At 35.0% G+C, this 21,529-nt stretch overlaps 1 protein-coding gene across 6 annotated transcripts in view; it reads right to left on the reverse strand.

The window, feature by feature from the left end:
• The window catches only part of LOC115219542 (protocadherin alpha-6-like), a 178,559-nt gene that overhangs the window by 119,981 nt on the left and 37,049 nt on the right, over positions 1-21,529 (reverse strand). For all 6 annotated transcript variants that reach the window (XR_005001991.1, XM_036509255.1, XM_036509254.1 and 3 more), the window contains exon 2: positions 16,499-18,968. Coding sequence is in view for 5 of the 6 variants with exons in the window: in XM_036509255.1 (XP_036365148.1) it covers positions 16,499-18,898 (2,400 nt within the window). In the remaining variant the exon portion in view is untranslated. The remainder of the gene's footprint in view (positions 1-16,498; positions 18,969-21,529) is intronic.

A 21,529-nucleotide genomic window follows, 5' to 3' on the forward strand; every position in this document is an offset into this window, starting at 1 on the left:
AAGAACTCCCGAAATATGTATATACACCTATTTCCTATTTTCCTATCTTTGATCACATTGTTTACATAGATGTAGTCATATATGCAATGTCATAACTTTAAAAACATCATTACTTTAAAAACTTCATAACTTTAAAAAAAGTTATTTAATTGCACTGCTAGCACATGTAAGTTGTAGTATTGACCTATAAGCCTTTCATATACTTAATAGTATGTTATGGTTACATAATGAAACATGTGTCCCAACCAGTAATTAATAGGTATGTACCAGTTGCCAAGAATGTGTTTAATATGGAAAATTGGTATCTAATCGTGTTACATTGCTAAGTTTAGTGGCAATTTAAGCAATGTGTTTGTGGATTGTTAATGGGTTGGATGTGGCACTGAAGAAGGAGCAGAATTCCTGAAATACGCATATATACCCATTTCCTATATTATTATATTCGATCACTTTGTTTATATAGACATTGTTGTTTATGAGTCATGTACATCAATATCAAAATAAATATCAAATGGAAATTGTAGTTACGATACCTGTGCCGGTGGAACGTAAAAAGTACCATCCGAACGTGACTGATGCCAGCGTCGCCTTAACTGGCTTCTGTGCCAGTGACACATGACCTGCTGTGCTTGAGGAGACCTATTGAGTCAAGCACATCAACATCAAAATAAATATCAAATGGAAATTGTAGTTGTGATACCTGTGCCAGTGGTACGTAAAAAGCACCCACTACACTCTCGGAGTGGTTGGCGTTAGGAAGGGCATCCTACTGTAGAAACACTACCAGATCAGACTGGAGCCTGGTGCAGCCCTGGCTTCCCAGACCCAGGTCGAACCGTCCAACCCATGCTAGCATGGAAAGCAGATGCTAAATGATGATAATGAAGCATCACAACTTTAAAACTATCATAACTTTAAAAAAACAGATAGGATGCAGTATTATCCTATAAGAGTTTTGGAGAGCTCACTCAAACAATAGAACAGGCAGTCAAATCTCCCTCAAACTTCATCCTATAATATTGGCTTCAAATTTTAGGCTCTAGGTCAGCAATCTTGTGTGAGTGGGTAAGGTGATTTGATCAACCCCAGTGCTCATCTGGTATTTATTTTATGGATTCTGAAAGGGTGAAAGACGAAATCAACCAAGGCAGCATTTAAAACTTTGTTCTATATCTGTTTCAAATTTTAGCACATGGCCAGCAATTTTAGGGTGGGGGTGGCGAGTGTGTTGATCACTACGATCTGAGGGTTCAAATGGTACTTATTTCATCGATTCCAAAAGGATAAAAGACAAAGTTGGCCTCAGCGGAATTCGAACTCACAATGTGAAGATGGCTGTGAAGATAGAGTAGAAAAGGATATTACTGCAAGATATTTGGCTAGTATTCAGAGCAGTCTCCTGATCTGAGATAGCCTGCTCCTAGTTACTAAACCTACATGGTTTTGAATCTAAGACTCAGTACACATGTAATATAACCTTATCTTCACTTATAGGACTTGGGGTGATTTTCTGATACATGTTTTTGGGAAAAAAGTGTATCTTATTTACCATTAACTATGGTATAGATTATTTTTATATCATTATCACTATTCCTTCTTCTTCTATCTCTCCCCAAAATTAGTACTTTGCTACTAAAATCAATATGAATGAGACTGGAAGAATTTTGATGTTCATGTAGTTTTCTAAGTATACCTGGTGTTATCATCATCATCATCGTCATCATCACTAATTAATGTCCGTTTTCCATGCTATCATGGGTTAGATGGTTTGACTGAGAACTGGTAAGCTGGGGGTCTGCACCAGGTTCTGTTCTAATTTGGCATGGTTTCTGTAGCTGGATGCCCTTCCTAATACCAATCACTCCAAAAGTGTAGAGGGTACTTTTTACATGCCACAGGCATGGGTACCATTTACACAACATCAGCACCGGCCACAACTATGGTCTTACTTGGCTTGACATGTCTTTTCAAGCATGGAATAATGCAAAAGGTCTTGGTCACTGGTCTAGCATGGTATAATGCCAAAAGTCTTGGTCACTTAAGTTAGTTAATGTTTATCTATTTCTAGTATAGACAAACACACTATCAAAATATTTTGAAGGATATCAATTATATCCTCTGCACTCCAAATACTTGATTGACACTTCATTTTATCAACCCTGGAAGAATGGAAAGCAAAGGTGACCAAAATAGGATTTAACTATAGAGTGTTAAGGCCACAACTGAATACTAATTGTAATAAAGTATTTTTTTCAACAACCTAAAGATTCCACCTTTTACATTTTAATAAATACCAAAGTAACATAAAAAATCATTAAATAGTTAATCTGACATGGGGACAAAAAAGAAAAAAAAAACTGATTGAATTTCAATGATTGGTTTTACAGAAATGGATTGATTTATTGATGAAGTTAGCTCAGCTTCTGCGTTGACTGGGCAGTTCACATTGTGTACTGGTAATATATACCAGGACCCTCAATTAGGTGTCATGAAGACACCTAAGACAAAAAGGGTGTCATCAAGACAAAAGGGTGTCATCAAGAATATTTACTTAGAGGTTTGTCATTATCATCATTATTCTCGTCATCACTGCAACTGCTAATAGGAGCACTCCGTCGGTTGCGATGATGAGGGTTCCAGCTGATACGATCAACGGAACAGCTTGCTTGTGATATTAACGTGCAAGTGGCTGAGCACTCCACAGATACGTGTACCCTTAACGTAGTTCTCGAGGAGATTCAGCGTGACACAGATTGTGACAAGGCTGGCCCTTTGAAATACAGGTACAAGAGAAACAGGAAGTAAGAGTGAGAGAAAGTTGTGGTGAAAGAGTACAGCAGGGTTCACCACCATCCCCTGCCGGAGCCTCGTGGAGCTTTAGGTGTTTTCGCTCAATAAACACTCAAAATGCTCGGTCTGGGAATCGAAACCGCGATCCTCCGACCGCAAGTCCGCTGCCCTAACCACTGGGCCATTGCGCCTCCACACTGCAACTGCTACCATGGTTAGGACATAGACTAAATATACTTTGAAGAACACACTTTAAATTTTGATTAGCTGAAGACAGTGAAAACTGTCAGTAAAATGTGATTTTCTTTTGCCGGCAGAACTTCTTTTGATACGACTTGTGTTAAATTTTATTCACTAAAACTTCTTTTATGCACAAACTTATATCCGTATGAAAACTTTTTAGTAAAATGTAATTCTCTCACTTTCTATTTTATTTTATTTTATTTTATTTTATTTTATTTTTGTGTAAAAATGATCTTCTGAAAACACAACCTTGATATTTTTATAGTAAAACCATTATATGAAAACATTTGTTGTATGATAACAATTTCGTATCTATATTTCCATATATAATAGGGATATTTACCATGTGCATTAAAAATTAAAATAAAACTTTTCTTCAAATGTGTTAATACACACACACACACACACATATATATATATGCATAAATATGTATGTGTGTGTGTATATATGTATATATATATATATATATATATATATATATATATATATATATATATATATATATATACATATATATATATAGCTCGCCAAGGGGGGTGAGCTGGCAGAAACGTTAGCACACCGACCGAAATGCGTAGCCGTATTTCGTCTGCCGTTACGTTCTGAGTTCAAATTCCACTGAGGTCGACTTTGCCTTTCATCCTTTCGGGGTCGATAAATTAAGTACCAGTTATGCACTGGGGTCGATGTAATCGACTTAATCCGTTTGTCTGTCCTTGTTTGTCCCCTCTATGTTTAGTCCCTTGTGGGCAATAAAGAAATAATATATATATATATATATATATAAATGGTGGTGCCCCAGCATGGCCACAGTTCATAAGCTGAAACTAGAATCAATCAATCAATCATATATATATAATTAATAGTGACAGAGGCAGTATTCATACCATTTCCTCTTAAGAGTGGATGTTTGTGTTAGAACACAGAATACTGCTATAGTTATTATAAGAGGACTTCTTATATGGACTAGTGGTGCATATAAGCGCTTGTGTTTATACTATTAGTGGGTAGATAATTATCCCCTATCACCACCAGATCACAGGATTTCTACCTTCCTTGGCCTTATCCATGTGTGTATGCATGCTTGTCTTTATTCTGCACCACTACTGATGATGGTTTGTTCACATTGCCATGACTTGGGTCTCTTTGAGCTCTGAACTCAAATCCTTCAAGGGTCGATAAAAAATATCAGCCCAGGCATAGGCATTAACGAGTGGTTAAGAAATTTGCTTCCCAATCATATGATTTCAAGTTCAGTCCCACTGTGTGGCACCATAGGCATATGTTCTACTCTAGCCCCAGGCTGTCCAATACTTTATGAGTAGATTTAGTGCATATGTACATATGCTCGTACACACACACACACACACACATGCATGTGTGTGTATATACATGCATGTGTGTACATACATGCATGCATACATATATATTCAGCTCAATATCTATCTTTATATATCATACAAAAGTGTGTGTATGCATGTGTGTGTGTGGTGTGTGTGTGTGTGTGTGTGTGTGTGTGTGTGTGTGTGTGTGTGTGTGTGCATGTGTGTGTATTTTAGCGTGTATGGAAAGAATCTTGGATGTTATGGTTTGAATATCACTGATGTAGAATTTGTAAAAAACACTTATTTATTTTTATCCAATTTTCATTTTCCTTTTTTAATCATCAGAAACTAATTTGGGTCTATACTAGATTCTGTGTTTTTTTTTTATTCTTTTAATATATGCATATTATTATTATATTAACAAATACAAGAATTTTTTTGCTATATAAATATATTTTGTTTGCATTTGAAGTGTATAAATTTATTTTGTTTGAATATATAATTACATTTTCATTTTCTATCACTTGAAACAACATCATTTTTTTATATTTTCTAGAGTGAAATAGTACAATACCAAATACTTTCATTATTGAATATACATAACTTGTATTATTTTGGAAACTAATATAGCTATTATTACAATAATGATTTGTTTGCTTTTTTTTTTTTATCTATGTAATTAATATGTAAATATATGTATATAGCATGAGTTTAAGATTCTTTATTAATATTTCTTTTTTTAAGGCATTTTTTATGCTGATTAAATAGAAACAAAACAAAAAATTACTTTTGTATTTTTATTTAGTTGTTGTTGTTGTTGTTGTTGTTGTTGTTATTGAGCTGGCAGAATCATTAGAATGCCGGGTGAAATGCTTAGCAGCATTTGTCTGACTTGATGTTCTGAGTTCAAATTCTGCCAAGGTCAGTTTTGCCTTTCATCCTTTTGGGGTTGATAAAATAAGTACCAACAAAGCACTGAGGTCGATGTAATCGACTAACCCCGTTCTACAAAACTTCAGGCCTTGTGCCTATAGTAGAAAGGATTATTATTATTATTATTATTATTATTGAGTGAGAGAGAGCAGTGCATGCCATTAAAGTGACATTGGGGTAAAATATATAAAACCCAGTATACTCATCATGACTACCCGTCTGATAAGGGTACATCAGGCACATGCATCACAAACATATGAGTGCAACATGATAATCTCATATCAAGATAAACAGTGCATGACCTTGCAGGTGGGACCCCAGTTAGAATGTTCTTTTGGTCGAGTTGCCCTTCCTGCACAAAAGGTCCCTGAATAAAGGTTGTTTAAGAAGTGAATTATCCAAACCCCAAAGAATTCCTCTCAACACATAGCTATGATGCTGCCCCACTACTTCTGCTCATGATCAGAGATGCACACATCGTCAGCCACTAAGGGACATGCTCAACTGGTTAAGGTCAAAGAACTGACAAGCAAATCTGTGATATTGAGCAGAATATCTGCTGTAGCCCATCTTTTATACCAAGACAAAACAATGTACATGGAAACACTTCCAATCAGTTAAGATTAGAACCCATGAGAGCCACTGTCTGGTACTGCATAAGGGTAGTAATATTATTATTATTATTATTATTATTACTATTATTATTATTATTATTATTATTATTATTATTATTATTATTATTACTTTATTTTTTCTTCTTTCAAATTTGCTTCCATTTCTTGCCGAGTGTCTTCCCGACTCCTAGGGCAAAGAAACTCATAGTATACATTGGTAGGCCATTAAACTAAACTCAATAGTTCGTTCATTTTTTTTTTTTTTAAAGTTAAATTAAAATACATGGGTAGTAGTAATTCTCACATCGACAATGCTCTTCTCAATACGTGTGATGTACCAGTTAAGACAATCTTTTGCACTTCTTGCAGGGATGGTAAGCCAGGGATCATTCTCATATAATTTTCGGTTCCCTTCTTGATCATTCCTAGTGCTCCTACGATCACTGATATTGTAACCGCCTTGAGATGCCACATTTTCTCAATTTCAATGAGTAGGTCTTTATATTTTCTGAGCTTGTCAAACTCTTTTGCCAAGATATTAATGATCACAGGGGATGCTCATGTCGATCAATAAGCAAACTTTATTGTTTTGGTCTTTCACAACAATATCCGGTTTATTGGCTTGATGTTCGGTCTGTATGTACTGGAGAGTCCCACAGAATGGTTACATTTTCTCCTTCAGTTACAGCTTCAGAGTGGTGATTATACCACTTGTCGGCAGTTTTGATATTGTAATGCCGACTTATTAACCAGTGTAGATATTGGCCAACTCTGTCATGTCTTAATTTATACTCCACTGGTGCTAAGACTTTATTATTATTATTATTATATTATTATTATTATTATTATTATTATTATTATTATATTATTATTATTATAATAATAATAATATTATTATTATTATAATAATAATTATTATTATTATTATTATTATTATAATTATTATTATTATTATTATTATTATAATAATTATTATTATTACTATTATTATTATTATAATAATTATTATTATTATTATTACCTCCGCCTTAGCAGAGGCGGAGGTATTGTCTTCAGTTGTGCTGTTTGTTTGTTTGTCTGCGGACAAAATATCACAACAACAGCTGGATGGATTTGGATAAAACTTTCAGGGATGTTTAACCTTGTGATCGGCAAGAACTGATTAGATTATAGGATCGACCTGGTACCAGACAAGGATTCTGGATTATGTTCCTGTGTTTTTTTACTTAATTTTTGAGAGTTGTTGGGTTCATTTTTAGTATTCTTGCTTGTGAGAGCTGTTGAGTTTGTTTCAGATAGTCTCAGTCTAAAAATCCTCTCTGGCTAATTGTTGAGAGGATGTTAGTGTTGCCTTGGCAGAGGTTTGTGTTCTCTGAGTGCTCTTATTATTTAATTATTGTTGTCATTGTTATTATTACTATTATTATGATTGTTGTTATTGTTATTATTATTATTATTATTATTATTATTATTATTATTATTATTATTATTATTATTATTTGCAGATTCTGGATTTCTGAGACTCAAACCAAAATAATGTATCTGTATAGCATTAAAAATTAGAAAAAAAATCAAAAGCTTAATAGATGTAGGTATGGATGTGTGATTAAGAAGCCTACTTTGCAACTATTTGGTTCTGGGTTCAGTTTCACGGCATGGCACCTTGACTAAGTGCCATCTACTATAGCTCCAAGCTGACCAATGATTTGTGAGTGAATTTGGTAGACAGAAATTGTGTGGAAGCCTGTCATATATATATATGTATATATATATATAAAATCAAAATCAAATTCGATGACTGGCATCCGTGCTAGCGGGGTGCAAAGAGCACCATATGAGTGTGATCTTGGCAGAGCTGCTAACCGGCTTCCGTGCCAGTGGCACATAAAAGGCACCACTCAAGTGTAATTGTTACTAGCGTAGCCTTACTGGCACCTGTGCCGGTGGCATGTGTAAAAAGATTCGAGCAAGGTCATTGCCAGTACTGCCTGACTGGCTCCCATGCCGGTGGCACGTAAAATGCACCCACTACACTCTCGGAGTGGTTGGCGTTAGGAAGAGCATCCAGCTGTAGGAACTCTGCCAAATCAAGATTGGAGCCTGGTGCAGCCATCTGGTTCGCCAGCCCTCAGTCAAAATCGTCCAACCCATGCTAGCATGGAAAGCGGACGTTAAACGATGATGATGATATATATATGCACACATACATACATATATAAGAGAAGAATCTGACAGGGTGCAGCACTGGACAGGTATGGTGCTTGTGAACCTTTTACTACAAGAGAGAAGTTTTTCCATGGTAACCTCAATGAATTTGCCTTTAGATGTTGGAATATGTCACAAACATATTTTAACTAGCCTAAAGTTTGCTTATGCTTAAACAGTGCTTGGCGTCTATACTGCTGTAATATATATACTCTTTTTACTCTTTTACTTGTTTCAGTCATTTGACTGCAGCCATGCTGGAGCACCACCTTTAATCGAGCAACTCGACCCCGGGACTTATTCTTTGTAAGCCCAGTACTTATTCTATCGGTCTCTTTTGCCGAACCGCTAAGTAACAGGGATGTAAACACACCAGCATCGGTTGTCAAGCAATGTTGGGGGGACAAACACAGACACACAAACATATGCACACACACATATATATATATATAGATATATATACATATATACGACGGGCTTCTTTCAGTTTCCGACTACCAAATCCACTCACAAGGCATTGGTCGGCCCGAGGCTATAGTAGAAGACACTTGCCCAAGGTGCCACACAGTGGGACTGAACCCGGAACCATGTGGTTGGTGAGCAAGCTACTTACCACACAGCCATATATATATATATATATATGTGTGTGTGTGTGTGTGTGTGTATGTATGTATATCAAGTCATTAAGAATGAAATGTTCGATGATCTTATGCACCAAATTTGATAGTCACTAACTCTAATGTTTTATCCTGATAATTCTCTGTTTTAACAAGTTTTAAGAGTTACTTCGTTACTTTTCGAAATGCGATTCATGGTGTCTGATTATATTGAGAGTTTTCTCTTGTAAATCAATTTTAGTGAACTCGTGGATAAATCAAAAATGTGTGTTGTTTATGAATATGAGTTCTGTCGTGGAACCAATGCATCCCAGACACCTCAAAATGTCAATGAGGTTGTTTGGTGAAGACATGGAGAATGAGCACACTGTGCATCAATGGTTTGAGAAGTTCCAGTCCAGTGACTTTACTCTTGAAAATCATCCCTGTGGTAGACCTGAGACAAAGGTGTATAACGATGAGCTGGAACCTGTAGTGGAAGTGGATTAATCTCGTACTACACGTGAGCTAGCAGCAAGGTTTGATGTTTCAATTCCAACTCTAGTGGAGCTTCTGAAACAAATTGCAAGGTTTTAAAGAAGCTGGACATGTGGGTACCACATGAACTGAATGAGCATCAAATAACACGTTTTCTTGAAACTTACTGTTCTTTACTGACATGGCATGAAAGTGAACCATTTTTGGATTGTATTGTTATGTGGGATGAAAAATGGATTCTCTTCAACAATAGCAAGCATTCTGCACAGTGGTTGGATAGAGACAAAAAGTGCCAAAACACAATCCAAAAAAGAATAATTACCAAAAAAATGTTAATGGTATCTGTTTGGTGGTCCAGTGCTGTTGTCATCCACTACAGCTTCAAGAGACCTGGTAAGTCAATTACAGCAGATGTATACATCAACCAATTGGAGGAAATTATGAGTGAACTTGCAATTAAACAACAAATATTGGTCAATAGAGACAAGCCAATTCTCTTGCAAGACAATGCTCGATCACATGTTGCTCAAAGAACACTACTCAAGTTACAGGAACTGAACTTGGAAGTACTCTGCCATCCACCATATTCACCAGACCTTGCACCAACTGACTATCACATTTTCCAGGCATTAGACAACATTTTGCAAAGAAAAATCTTCAAATCTGAAGAAGATGCAAAAACAGCCTTTCATGATTTCAACACCTCTGCCTCTCCAGAATTCTTCGCTGCTGGCATAAATAAGCTACCAATAATATGGCAAAACTGTGTTGATAATTTAGGTGCATACTTTGATTAGCTGCATTGCTTTTTGTTGGGATAAAGTATTCACATTAAAAGGTTTTGACTTAGCATTATTTACCCAAGCACCTAGAACTAGGCATTTAACAAGAACAAGATTGTTGAATAATATCCATAGCCTTAATGTAGTGTGCCTGGGAATCCAGGCAGAAAAATCTAATGATGTTGCTTCTGATTGGACCCCATGGAGGAGATGTCTGAAGACTCTATTCCCATGACCCTCCCAAGAATAGTGGACAGAGATGATGGAAGGATGGACACACACACACACACACACACACACACATCTACACATACATACACCTGTGTGTGTGTGCATGCACACATGTTAGGTTACCTTACTTTTCAGATCAAATTCACTCACAAGGGCATTAGTTGGCTTGGAGCTACTGCAGAAGACAAAGGCTCAAGGCTGAAGCATGTGGTTTTGAAACTACGCTGCTATGCCTATGCATAAGGCTTGATAATGTATTGTTCAATAAAATACAGTAATATATAATATATGAGCATACTTAAGGTGGCAAGATGGCAGAATCATTACTGCTCAGCAGCCTTTCATCTGTCTTTACATTTTGAGTTTAAATTCCACAGAGACTGACTTTGCTTTCATCCTTTTAGACATGATAAAATAAGTACCGATTTCTTTACTACCCACAAGGGGCTAAACACAGAGGGGACAATCAAGGACAGACATAGGTATTAAGTCGATTACATCGACCCCAGTGCATAACTGGTACTTAATTTGTCGACCCCGAAAGGATGAAAGGCAAAGTCGACCTTGGCGGAATTTGAACTCAGAACATAACGGCAGACGAAATACCGCTAAGCATTTCGCCCGGCGTGCTAACGTTTCTGCCAGCTCGCCGCCTTAAGATAAAATAAGTACCAGTTGCACACTGGAGTCAATGTAATCGACTTACCTTCTTCCCCAGAAATACCAACCTTGTGCCAAAACTTGAATTTGATATAATTTTTACCTCTCCCTTACCATGCTTGCATGGGTCAGATGGAATTTGTTGAGACAGCTGTTTCTATGGCTTGATGCCCTTTCCATCACCAGAACTAATCTGTTTCCAAGCAAGGTAATATTTTTCCATGGTTAGATTTGTTTTCCATTGAACACAAGAACAGAAACAAACATCACTTCCAGAATGGTGATGCTTGTTTTTACAATCATCACATGATGTCAAGACAAGGGTACGCACACAGTTATATAAATACACATACACACACACATATTTGTGTATTATGTATACATATATATGCACCCACACATAATTATGTGTTTGAATATTATATATAATTTACACATATACACAATGCTATAAATAATATATATATGTATGTCTATATATATATGTATATAGATATATGTATGTATGTATGTATGTATGTATGTATGTATGTATGTATGTAGTGGAGGCTCAATGGCCCAGTGGTTAGGGCAGCAGATGGGCAGTCATAGGATCGCGGTTTTGATTCCCAGACCTGGCATTGTGAGTGTTTATTGAGCGAAAACACCTAAAGCCCCACGAGGCTCCACCAGAGGGTGGTGGTGAACCCTGCTGTACTCTTTCACCATAACTTTGTCACTCCTTCTTCCTGTTTCTGTGGTACTTGTATTTCAAAGGGGCCAGCCTTGTCACACTCTGTGTCATGCTGAATCTCCCTAAGAACTATGTTAAGGGTACATGTGTCTGTGGAGTACTCAGCCACTTGCACGTTAATTTCACAAGCAGGCTGTTCCGTTGATTGAATCGCCTGGAATCCTCATCATCGAAACCGACGGAGTGCCTTATGCACATATATACACACATACATACATAATACATACATACAAATACATACATACATACATATATATATATATATATATATATATATATATTATATATATACTCATATATATATATATATATACATACATATATTTATATATACATAACTACATACATATGTAAATGTATATACATATATATACATATGTGCGTGTGCATGAGTGTTTTATATATATATTTTATTTATTTATGCATTGTTACTGAATTAATAATTTGAAATGTCAGTAAAAAAAACTGGGATCAGGTGGTGAAATTCTTTCCTGTACATCCAAATATGTTACAGAGATTACTGACAATGGAAAGCAAAGAATATTTTGAATAAAATTATATAAAAAAGTCAAAATATACGTGTGATTGTGTGTGTGTGTGTATATATATATATGTATGTATGTTTAAATATATGTAGATATGTATGCTTACATACACAGGAACACATGTACACACACAATTACAAGCATGTATGCATATACATATATATATACACATATATGTATAAATGTAGTTATATATGTGTGTAAATATATGTATACATACACATGCATATATATGTACATATGTGTACATATGTGTGTGTGCGTACACACATATATATTTGTCTACATGTAGTATAAGTGTATAAAAGACAGAGAAGGAAGAAAGAAAGAAAGAAAGAAAGAGTGAGTGAATGAGTGGGTGGGTGTAAAAGAAGGAAGGAGAAAGTGGAAAGAGAATATTTCCCTGTGTCTGTAGCTTTGACAGATTAGCAACAAAACACACAAAAAAAAAAAAAAAGTAATAAAGAAAGAAAAAAAAAGAAAAACTAAGCATAAATCAAACAAAAAAAACCGTCTCTGAATGGCTAACTACAGAGCTTGTTTCTTAGAAAGTTCTTTCTTTCTTTTTGCTTTGTTTTCTTTTTTTTAGAAATTCTAATTTCCTTGAAAGAATTCAGTTTCCTAAAACTGAAAATATTTGCAGAAGAATCAGCCTGAATTCAACAATACATCTAAATGAAAGACTGGATTAAATGTCAAATGAAACAGTTGACAGTTATTGATGCATTGTAGCTCTCTCTTGTGACAGTTGAAGCAGGGCAGGCATGGCGCGGAGGCTGGAATATATTTTCTTCTATATATCATCATACAAAATACTATAGCTCAACAACTCTGCCCTTTCTGCTGTGCGAGTGTATGTGTATATAATGTTGCAGTATTTACATATTGGCATGTCATTTCATCAGCGTAACATAATACCGGTTAAAAACACTGTAACATTGCACGAAAGGCTGTCGATGTAAAGATTTGTTGTTGAGCTATAATATATTAATATATGTATATATACAGGTACATATACATACATGTTCATGCGCGTACATACATATACATACATTTGCACAGAGATACACACACAGCTATTCATATGTATGTATATGCATCTACTTATGCAGATAACTGTGTAAGAATATACAGACACATACATAGAGACATATAAACATGTATCATTTGATTGTTCATGTGTGTGTGTATATGTGTGTGTATACACACACATGTATATGGATATTTATATATGCATATATATGCATTATATAATTATATATATATTTATGTAGGTATATATACATATATATATATATATACATATATATACATATATACATATATATATATACATATATATATATATATATATATACATACATACATACATACATACATACATACATACATACATGCATGCATACATACATACATACATACATACATACATGCATGCATGCATACATACATACATACATACATACCACACACACACACACACACACATATATATATATATATGTATGCATATATGACTGTGTATGTTTCTTTGAATGTATCTGTGTTTATACAAATACTGTATTGACATATATTAGTATATTACAGAGTCTGTATATGTGCAAATACGCTCACACATACATAAACACATACAAACGTACAATCATACATTCATACATACACACCACCATTCATGCATATAAACATATATACATGCATACATATATGTAATTAATAATTTGTGCATAGTTTTCTGTACATGTTCATCTAACAATAGAAACAGCACAATTTTTGGAATTGTTTTATTCTTTTATACATCTCAATGTTATTTAGAATCAGTTCTGACTGAATATATTTATTATTAAGACATTTAGTATTCTGTACTTTAGAGTTGGAACTAAATTTCACCATTATTTATCTCAAGCATCGTTTAATTTTTGCAGTAGTCAAGTCACATCAGTTGATTCTTCACGGTTACATTTGTTGAATGCCGAAGAATCAAAGTTGGAAGCGCAGAGGCTAGCGAGTCATTCAAACTACCCATTAAATGTCCTTCAAATTATAAATACACACACATCATCATCATCATTGTTCGACCGTGGTCGAGACAATGGACTTTACTATGCTACGCCAGACTTCACGGTCCATCATGGCATTACGGAGGTCCCGTTGCTGGATGCCTGTATCCCTGGAGATTACATCAGGGTAGGAGAGTGTGCGCCCTCTGGTATCGCGACCGTGGTCGAGACAATGGAATTTACCATGTTACGCCAGACTTCACGTTCCATCATGGCATTACGGAGGTCCTGTTGCTGGATGCCTGTATCCCTGGAGATTACATCAGGGTAGGAGAGTGTGCGCTCTCTGTTATTGCGAGTAGATGCCTCGTTTTCAGCTCTACAACAATGTCCAGCAAACTGGATTCTCTTACCTTTCACAAGCATGGCACAGACATGGTCATCATAAGGTACAGCCACACTGGACAGTTGTCCAGGGACTTCAAAGATTTAGAGGTCCAGTTCTCATCTGTTCTGATACATGAATTCTGTAGCTTACTATCCCAATAAATGAATACTATAGGACCTGGCACATTTACCCAAGGCCATACAATGCTGCAAATCAGGACCTGAATACTGGCATTCTTTTACTCTTTTACTTGTTTGAGTCATTTGACTGTGGCCATGCTGGAGCACCACCTTTAGTCGAGCAAATCGACCCTAGGACTTATTCTTTGTAAGCCTAGTACTTATTCTATCGGTCTCTTTTTGCCGAACCGCTAAGTTACAGGGACGTAAACACACTAGCATCGGTTGTCAAGCGATTTTGGGAGGACAAACATAGACACACAAGCACATACACACACACATATATATATATATGATGGGCTTCTTTTAATTTCCATCTACCAAATCCACTCACAAGGCTTTGGTCGGCCCGAGGTTATAGTAGAAGACACTTGCCCAAGGTGCCACGCAGTGGGGGTGAACCCTGAACCATGTGGTCGGTAAACAAGCTACTTACCACACAGCCACTCCTACGCCTCATATGTATATATGTATTAAATAAATAAACATACAAACACACCCACAAATACAAACACAGAGCTTCTCCAAGGTGCCATGCAATGAGACTGATGCTGGAACCATGGAGTTAGGAAGCAAGCTTCTCACCACACAGTCATACTGCACCTATACTACAGAAATTTTTAAAACCAAGGTCTTTATTGCATGATGGCTGATGATCAATATTCACATATACTTGTACAATTTCTCCTCTTTTATATCAAGATTCTCTAATAACCTTGTTCACTCTACCATATGTCCATATATATGTGTGTATGTGTGTGTGTGTATGTGTGTGTGTGTATGCACGCGTGCATGTGAGTGTTTGTGCATGTATGTACTCATGTATGCATGTATGTATGTATGTATGAATTTTCTTTTATTCTTTAATTTTTTTATTTGCTCCAGTCATTTGACTGTGGCCATGCTAGAGCACTGCCTTTAGTCAAACAAATCGACCCCAGGACTATATATATATATATATATATATATATATATATATATATATATGTAAGTATGTATGTATATATGTATATGTGTATATGTTTGTGTGTCTGTGTTTGTCCCCCCACCTTCGCTCAACAATAGATGTTGGCATGTCTACGTCCAAGAAATGTAGTGGTTCGGCAAAAGAGACCGATAGAATAAGTACTAGGCCTGGGATCGATTTGCTTGACTAAAAGGTGGTGCTCTAGCATGGTGGCAGTCAAATGACTGAAACAAATAAAAGAATATATGTATATATATATATAGCTCTAACAATTGACCACAATAATATGATCATATGACTATATATATAGTATTAATATCAATATGACTAATATGATTATATCTAATACACACCCACACATATGTTTACTCTTATGAATAATGTATAGGTGTTATTTATATATATGTATATTTATATATACGCATCCACATATAGTATATCATCACCATTATTATTATTATTCTATGTTTGACTTTTGCTTTATATTTGTACAAGTTGGCTCCAAGTCTCACCCAGAGACCTCAAGAGACAACAGGTTGGAAGTTCGGGATGTTGTTATGCCTAGAGTGCCATATATTTGGTTTTGTATTTAGGGTTGTACTAGTGAATGTCAAAAAAAAAAAACCATACAAAAATTATGTTTGTTTTAAAACTTGAGATTACATAGAAAGTATTTTGCAGAGGATATGAGCAGTTCCCATGAGCACTATCTTTTGAATTTCTGCCATTTTGGGGTTTCCTGGTATCTGAGTTATTATCATTATTATTATTATTATTATTATTATTATTATTATTGTTAAAGATACTTTACCTGGTGTATTTCTTGTAAATAGCTGGGATGTGGAATTTCGGTAGTTGAAGTGTTCCAGTTTGTAGATGAGTTATCTCCCGTATGAGTGTCTCTTCTCAGTGATGCTGATCGTGAATGGGCACTGTTCACAGAATCCGTTACCACTGTAATTGGAATGTCATATTTTGGAGAGTCTTGCTCACAAAAATATCTTGAACGTCTTCCTTGTTTTATGCATTTTTTATTTAAATTAAAATGTGTATGCCTCTGATTTCTTTTGTGAACAATACATACAATCACCGAGACCACAATAGCAACAGACACTATTACTGCAGCCACTACTATAATAATCATCAGGTTAATATGTATTCTGTTGTCTGATTCCGTGTCTTCAGCTGTGTACATTCTGGCAGTTGTATTGCTAACAGTTAGTGTCAAAGACAGTGTGGTTGTTGTTGATAAAACTGGTGTACCATTGTCTTTGACAGCTAATTTTAGATTATATGATCCAGCATCATTTTGGTAAACTGTACGAGAGAAAGACAAAACTCCTGTGTAAGGGTTAACTGTAAATAACTGTTTGTCATTGCCTCCAAGTATTTCATATCTGAGGAAGGAATTTACATGGCTGTCTCTGTCGGAGGCTCTTAATGTTGTGATGTCACTCTTACTCTGTGGATGGTAGTGGACGTCTATATTAAATAATTTGATACTTGGAAATGTAAAGTATGGTGCATTGTCATTTTTATCCATAACTTCAACAATAACATTAGCTGTATTACTTAACCGTGGTTCACCATTATCTTTTACGATAGCCTTAAATTCGTACATGTCTTGTTTTTCATGATCCAAAGATTGAGCTGTTGTAATAAATCCAAAATTGGAAATCTTAAATGGAAGAACATATCCATGTTCATCAAACAAAGAATATGATAGTTGTCCTCCAAGACCTAAATCAGGATCTGTAGCATTGATAAACCCAACAGGAAAATTAGGTTCTTCATTTTCATAAGTTAAGAATTTAAATGTGCTTTTTGTAAAGTATGGTTGTACATCATTGACATCCATCACATCAATAGAAAATTTTCTCTCTGTCTTTAAGGATGGAAATCCCTTATCTTCACAGACAATACTTAAGTCCATGTGACTTTCTAATTCCCTGTTAACAAGACTTTTGATAACGACTTTATATTTATTTTTCCCCAGACTTTGTAGCATAAACTTGTCATGATTTAGAATACAATCAACTTCTCCATTGTGGCCACTGTCATTATCAATGACCTTCACATAAGCAATGAAACTACCAACTTTCACTCCTTCTGATATGGAAACCACATTTCCATCCGATTTAGAAACGAATTTCACATCAATCCTTGGAGCATTGTTCTGTTGGTTTAAAACATTAATAAGAACAATTGCTGTAGAACTCAATGGAGGACTACCATGATCTGTGGCATCAATGAAAAGGTTATAGGTTTGTCTTTTACCAAATGGAAAATTACTGTTTAAAAATATTTCTCCTGTATTTTTATTTATATTAAAATAAGATTGTGTCAGTGATGAGGTTTTGAGATTGAAATTATATGAAACATTCCCATTTTCACCAGCATCTAAATCATCTGCAAACATTGTGATTACTGGCTCATTTCTCTGGTGTGCACTGCTTATAGTAATGTTATTTGTATTATGTGTGAAGACAGGTGCATGGTCATTTTCATCTATAACAGACACTTCAACTTTCAAAATGCCAACTTTTCTTGGGAACCCCCCATTACTGGCAACAATCTGGAGTGAATAATGGCTTTTCACTTCTCGATCGAGTTCTTGAGTTAAACTTAATTTTAATTTCGAGGTACCAAGAACACTGTTTAAAATCGATAGACCAAATGGTTCATCTTCATCCTTGCTTAAGTGGTATGTAATTTGAGAATTTGCAATACTAACATCTTTGTCCATGGCATTTGGGATAGATTTTGTTGTTCCTTTTTTATCACTTTCATAGAACTGGAGATGGATAAGTTTCACTGGAAATTCAGGAGGGTTGTCATTATCATCAACTATAATAATTTTCAGTTCAATTATCTTCAGGAAAGTTTCCTCTTGTTGAACAGCAATTTCAATTATTCTTGAACATTCACTGTTATATTTGCAAAGTGACTCAGCATCAAATGTATGTGTGGTGTATAATTTTCCTCCCTTGGTAACATTAAATAACTGTGAATTACCATTTAATCTTTCATACAGTTGACTAAATGTGATTGGTTTGCGATTAGACATTAAGATACTGTCTAACAAACTAGTATCAGCAGTGATATCACCAATAAAAGTTCCAGGCCTTTGACCCTCTTTCACATGGTAAGTAAGATCAACAGACACTGCTAGCTTTATAAACAACAACAGCATGGAAAGATTAATCTTCATATTATCTTTTAATATCACTTTAGTCAGAAATTTTTTAAAAAATTATTTTTTGCAGGCATTTATGTTAAATCTGAAAAAGACGAGAAAAGAAAAGCATTATAATTTTGCTTCCATAAAATTTTTAAAGAAAAAAAAACCAGCTAAAATAAAAATTTACTTTTACATCGATTGAATTAAATATTTCACACAATATATGGAATTATCAAAATCTTTTTCAGAGTAATGGAAAACCAAAACTGTTGTTATGTTAGTTATAAAAATGTATTGTGGAATCTATAATTTAAACTCAGCAGCACGGCAATGATATCAGCAGGAACAAAAAGCAGTTCTTGGTGTGAGCATCTCATTACAATGGATTCAGCAGTTGATTGAAGAGCATTAATGAAATATATTTAAAAGTAGGTGTAACCTCATCTACTCTGCTGCCTCAATAGTCATGACGAGGAAGTGATAATAATAATAATAATAATAATAATAATAATAATAATAATAATAATAGCACTAATAATTTTTTTTCAAAAAATTTTAAGTATGCTATGAAGTGGTGTTAAATTTCTTAAAGTGGGTGTAACCTGATTTTTCAATATCTTTCTGATGAGAAATAAAATTTTATAAAAGTAATAATAATAATAATAATAATAATAATAATAATAATAATAATAATAATAATAATAATAATGATTGATGATGATGATAATGATAATAATAATAATAATAATAATAATAATAATAATGATAATAATAATAATGATAATAATAATAATAATAATGATAATAATAATAATAATGATAATAATAATAATACAAGTTTAATACGTAGAATAATGGAATGAAAAATATCAATTTAGGTTTAACTTGAACTATTTGGTGCAATGTAAAATAGGAAATAAGAAAGGATTACCGTGTAGAAGGAAGTGAAGAAATATTTCTAAAAGAATTTAAGTAACAGTTTTACTCTTATAGTATACTTAATATTTATTGTTTTGTTCTTTTTGTTCTTTCAGCCATTTGACAGCAGCCATGCTGGGACTGAACCCAGAATCATGTAGTTGGGAAGCAAGCTTCTTACCACACAGTCATGCCTGCACCTATTGATTTATATTTTGTGTAGTTTACCTGGTATTAATGGTTTATATATATTATTCCTAGCATCTGCTGCAAAACTAATGTAAGAAACATTTTAAAATGTTAGATATGTGTCTTTTCTCTCAGTTTGGAGGGTGAGTCCAGATATGTCATGTGGTACTTGGGTGCATGCCTTTAGTTGTGTTCTCTCTATTTGCAAGCATTTGGCCTTAAACATTTGGCCTTAAATGTTTGGCCTTAAATGCTTGGCCTTAAACGTTTGGCCTTAAACGCTTGGCCTTAAACATTTGGCCTTAAACATTTGGCCTTAACCATTTGGCCTTAAACGTTTGGCCTTAAACATTTGGCCTTAAATATTTGGCCTTAAACATTTGGCCTTAAACGTTTGGCCTTAAATATTTGGCCTTAAACGTTTGGCCTTAAACATTTGGCCTTAAACATTTGGCCTTAAACGCTTGGCCTTAAACATTTGGCCTTAAACATTTGGCCTTAAACGTTTGGCCTTAAACATTTGGCCTTAAACATTTGGCCTTAAAAGTTTGGCCTTAAACATTTGGTTCTCTCACCATTCATATTTTTCAAGTGTGGAACTTTGGGAAAGTGGCTTTCTGGAAGCCCATTGTGTGTGTGTGTGTGTGTGTGTGAGTGTGTGTATTAAGGGATGACTCCACTTTGGTCATAAATGACCATGGGATTGCACCTAGAAAGATATCCTCCCAGGCACAAGTCCAGGCAAGGTTGTTTATGGGAGACCACCAGTCACCCATGCATGCCAGCCTCCACTCTCCATTCCACTGATGCTATCCAAGGGAAAGGCAAAGGCTGATACAACTTGGCTCCAGTAATATTACAACTCTTTTCTACAGCTGAGTGAACTGGAGCAAGGTGAAATAAAGTGTCTTGCTCAAGAACACAGCACACTGCCTGGTCCTGGAATCAAACTCACTACCTCATGATTGTGAGCCTGATGCTCTAACCACTGTGTTGGATCTTGAGCCTACAGTGGACCGTGGGCTGCATGCCATAGTATACTCCTGTGTGAGTTTACTTATGCATTGAGTATTTGACCCATACTTGTTAATGTATGCGTAATTAGTACAAATCTGCAGTTACTCTATCCAGATTACAAATTCAGATTTATACCTGTAATTATTGGGGTCCTAAAATATGTAACACACTGCCTAAATATCGATCTTGAGAAATTTGGCTTCTCAAAATCAGAAAGGAGAAAGCTAATTTAAAGACCACAGATCCAATCCATCACCGGAACTGTAAAAATCTGTAAAACTTTCCAGAAGTTTATCATTTAAGTATGTATGAGCATGTCTAGATATGCAACTGTATGCATGAGATATGCAAACATATACATAAAACAAAACGTACAAAACTGCACATATGCATACATACACACACATATACATACATACATATATACATACATACAAAAATACCCTGGTGATGTCTAATTTCTTATGAAAGAGCCTTGTATTTAGGTTAGAAACCAACTCTTTCTCTATTGACGAGAAATCTTGAAATAAAACTGAA

The sequence above is a fragment of the Octopus sinensis genome, linkage group LG14, assembly GCF_006345805.1.
Source record: "Octopus sinensis linkage group LG14, ASM634580v1, whole genome shotgun sequence".
Taxonomy (NCBI): domain Eukaryota; kingdom Metazoa; phylum Mollusca; class Cephalopoda; order Octopoda; family Octopodidae; genus Octopus; species Octopus sinensis.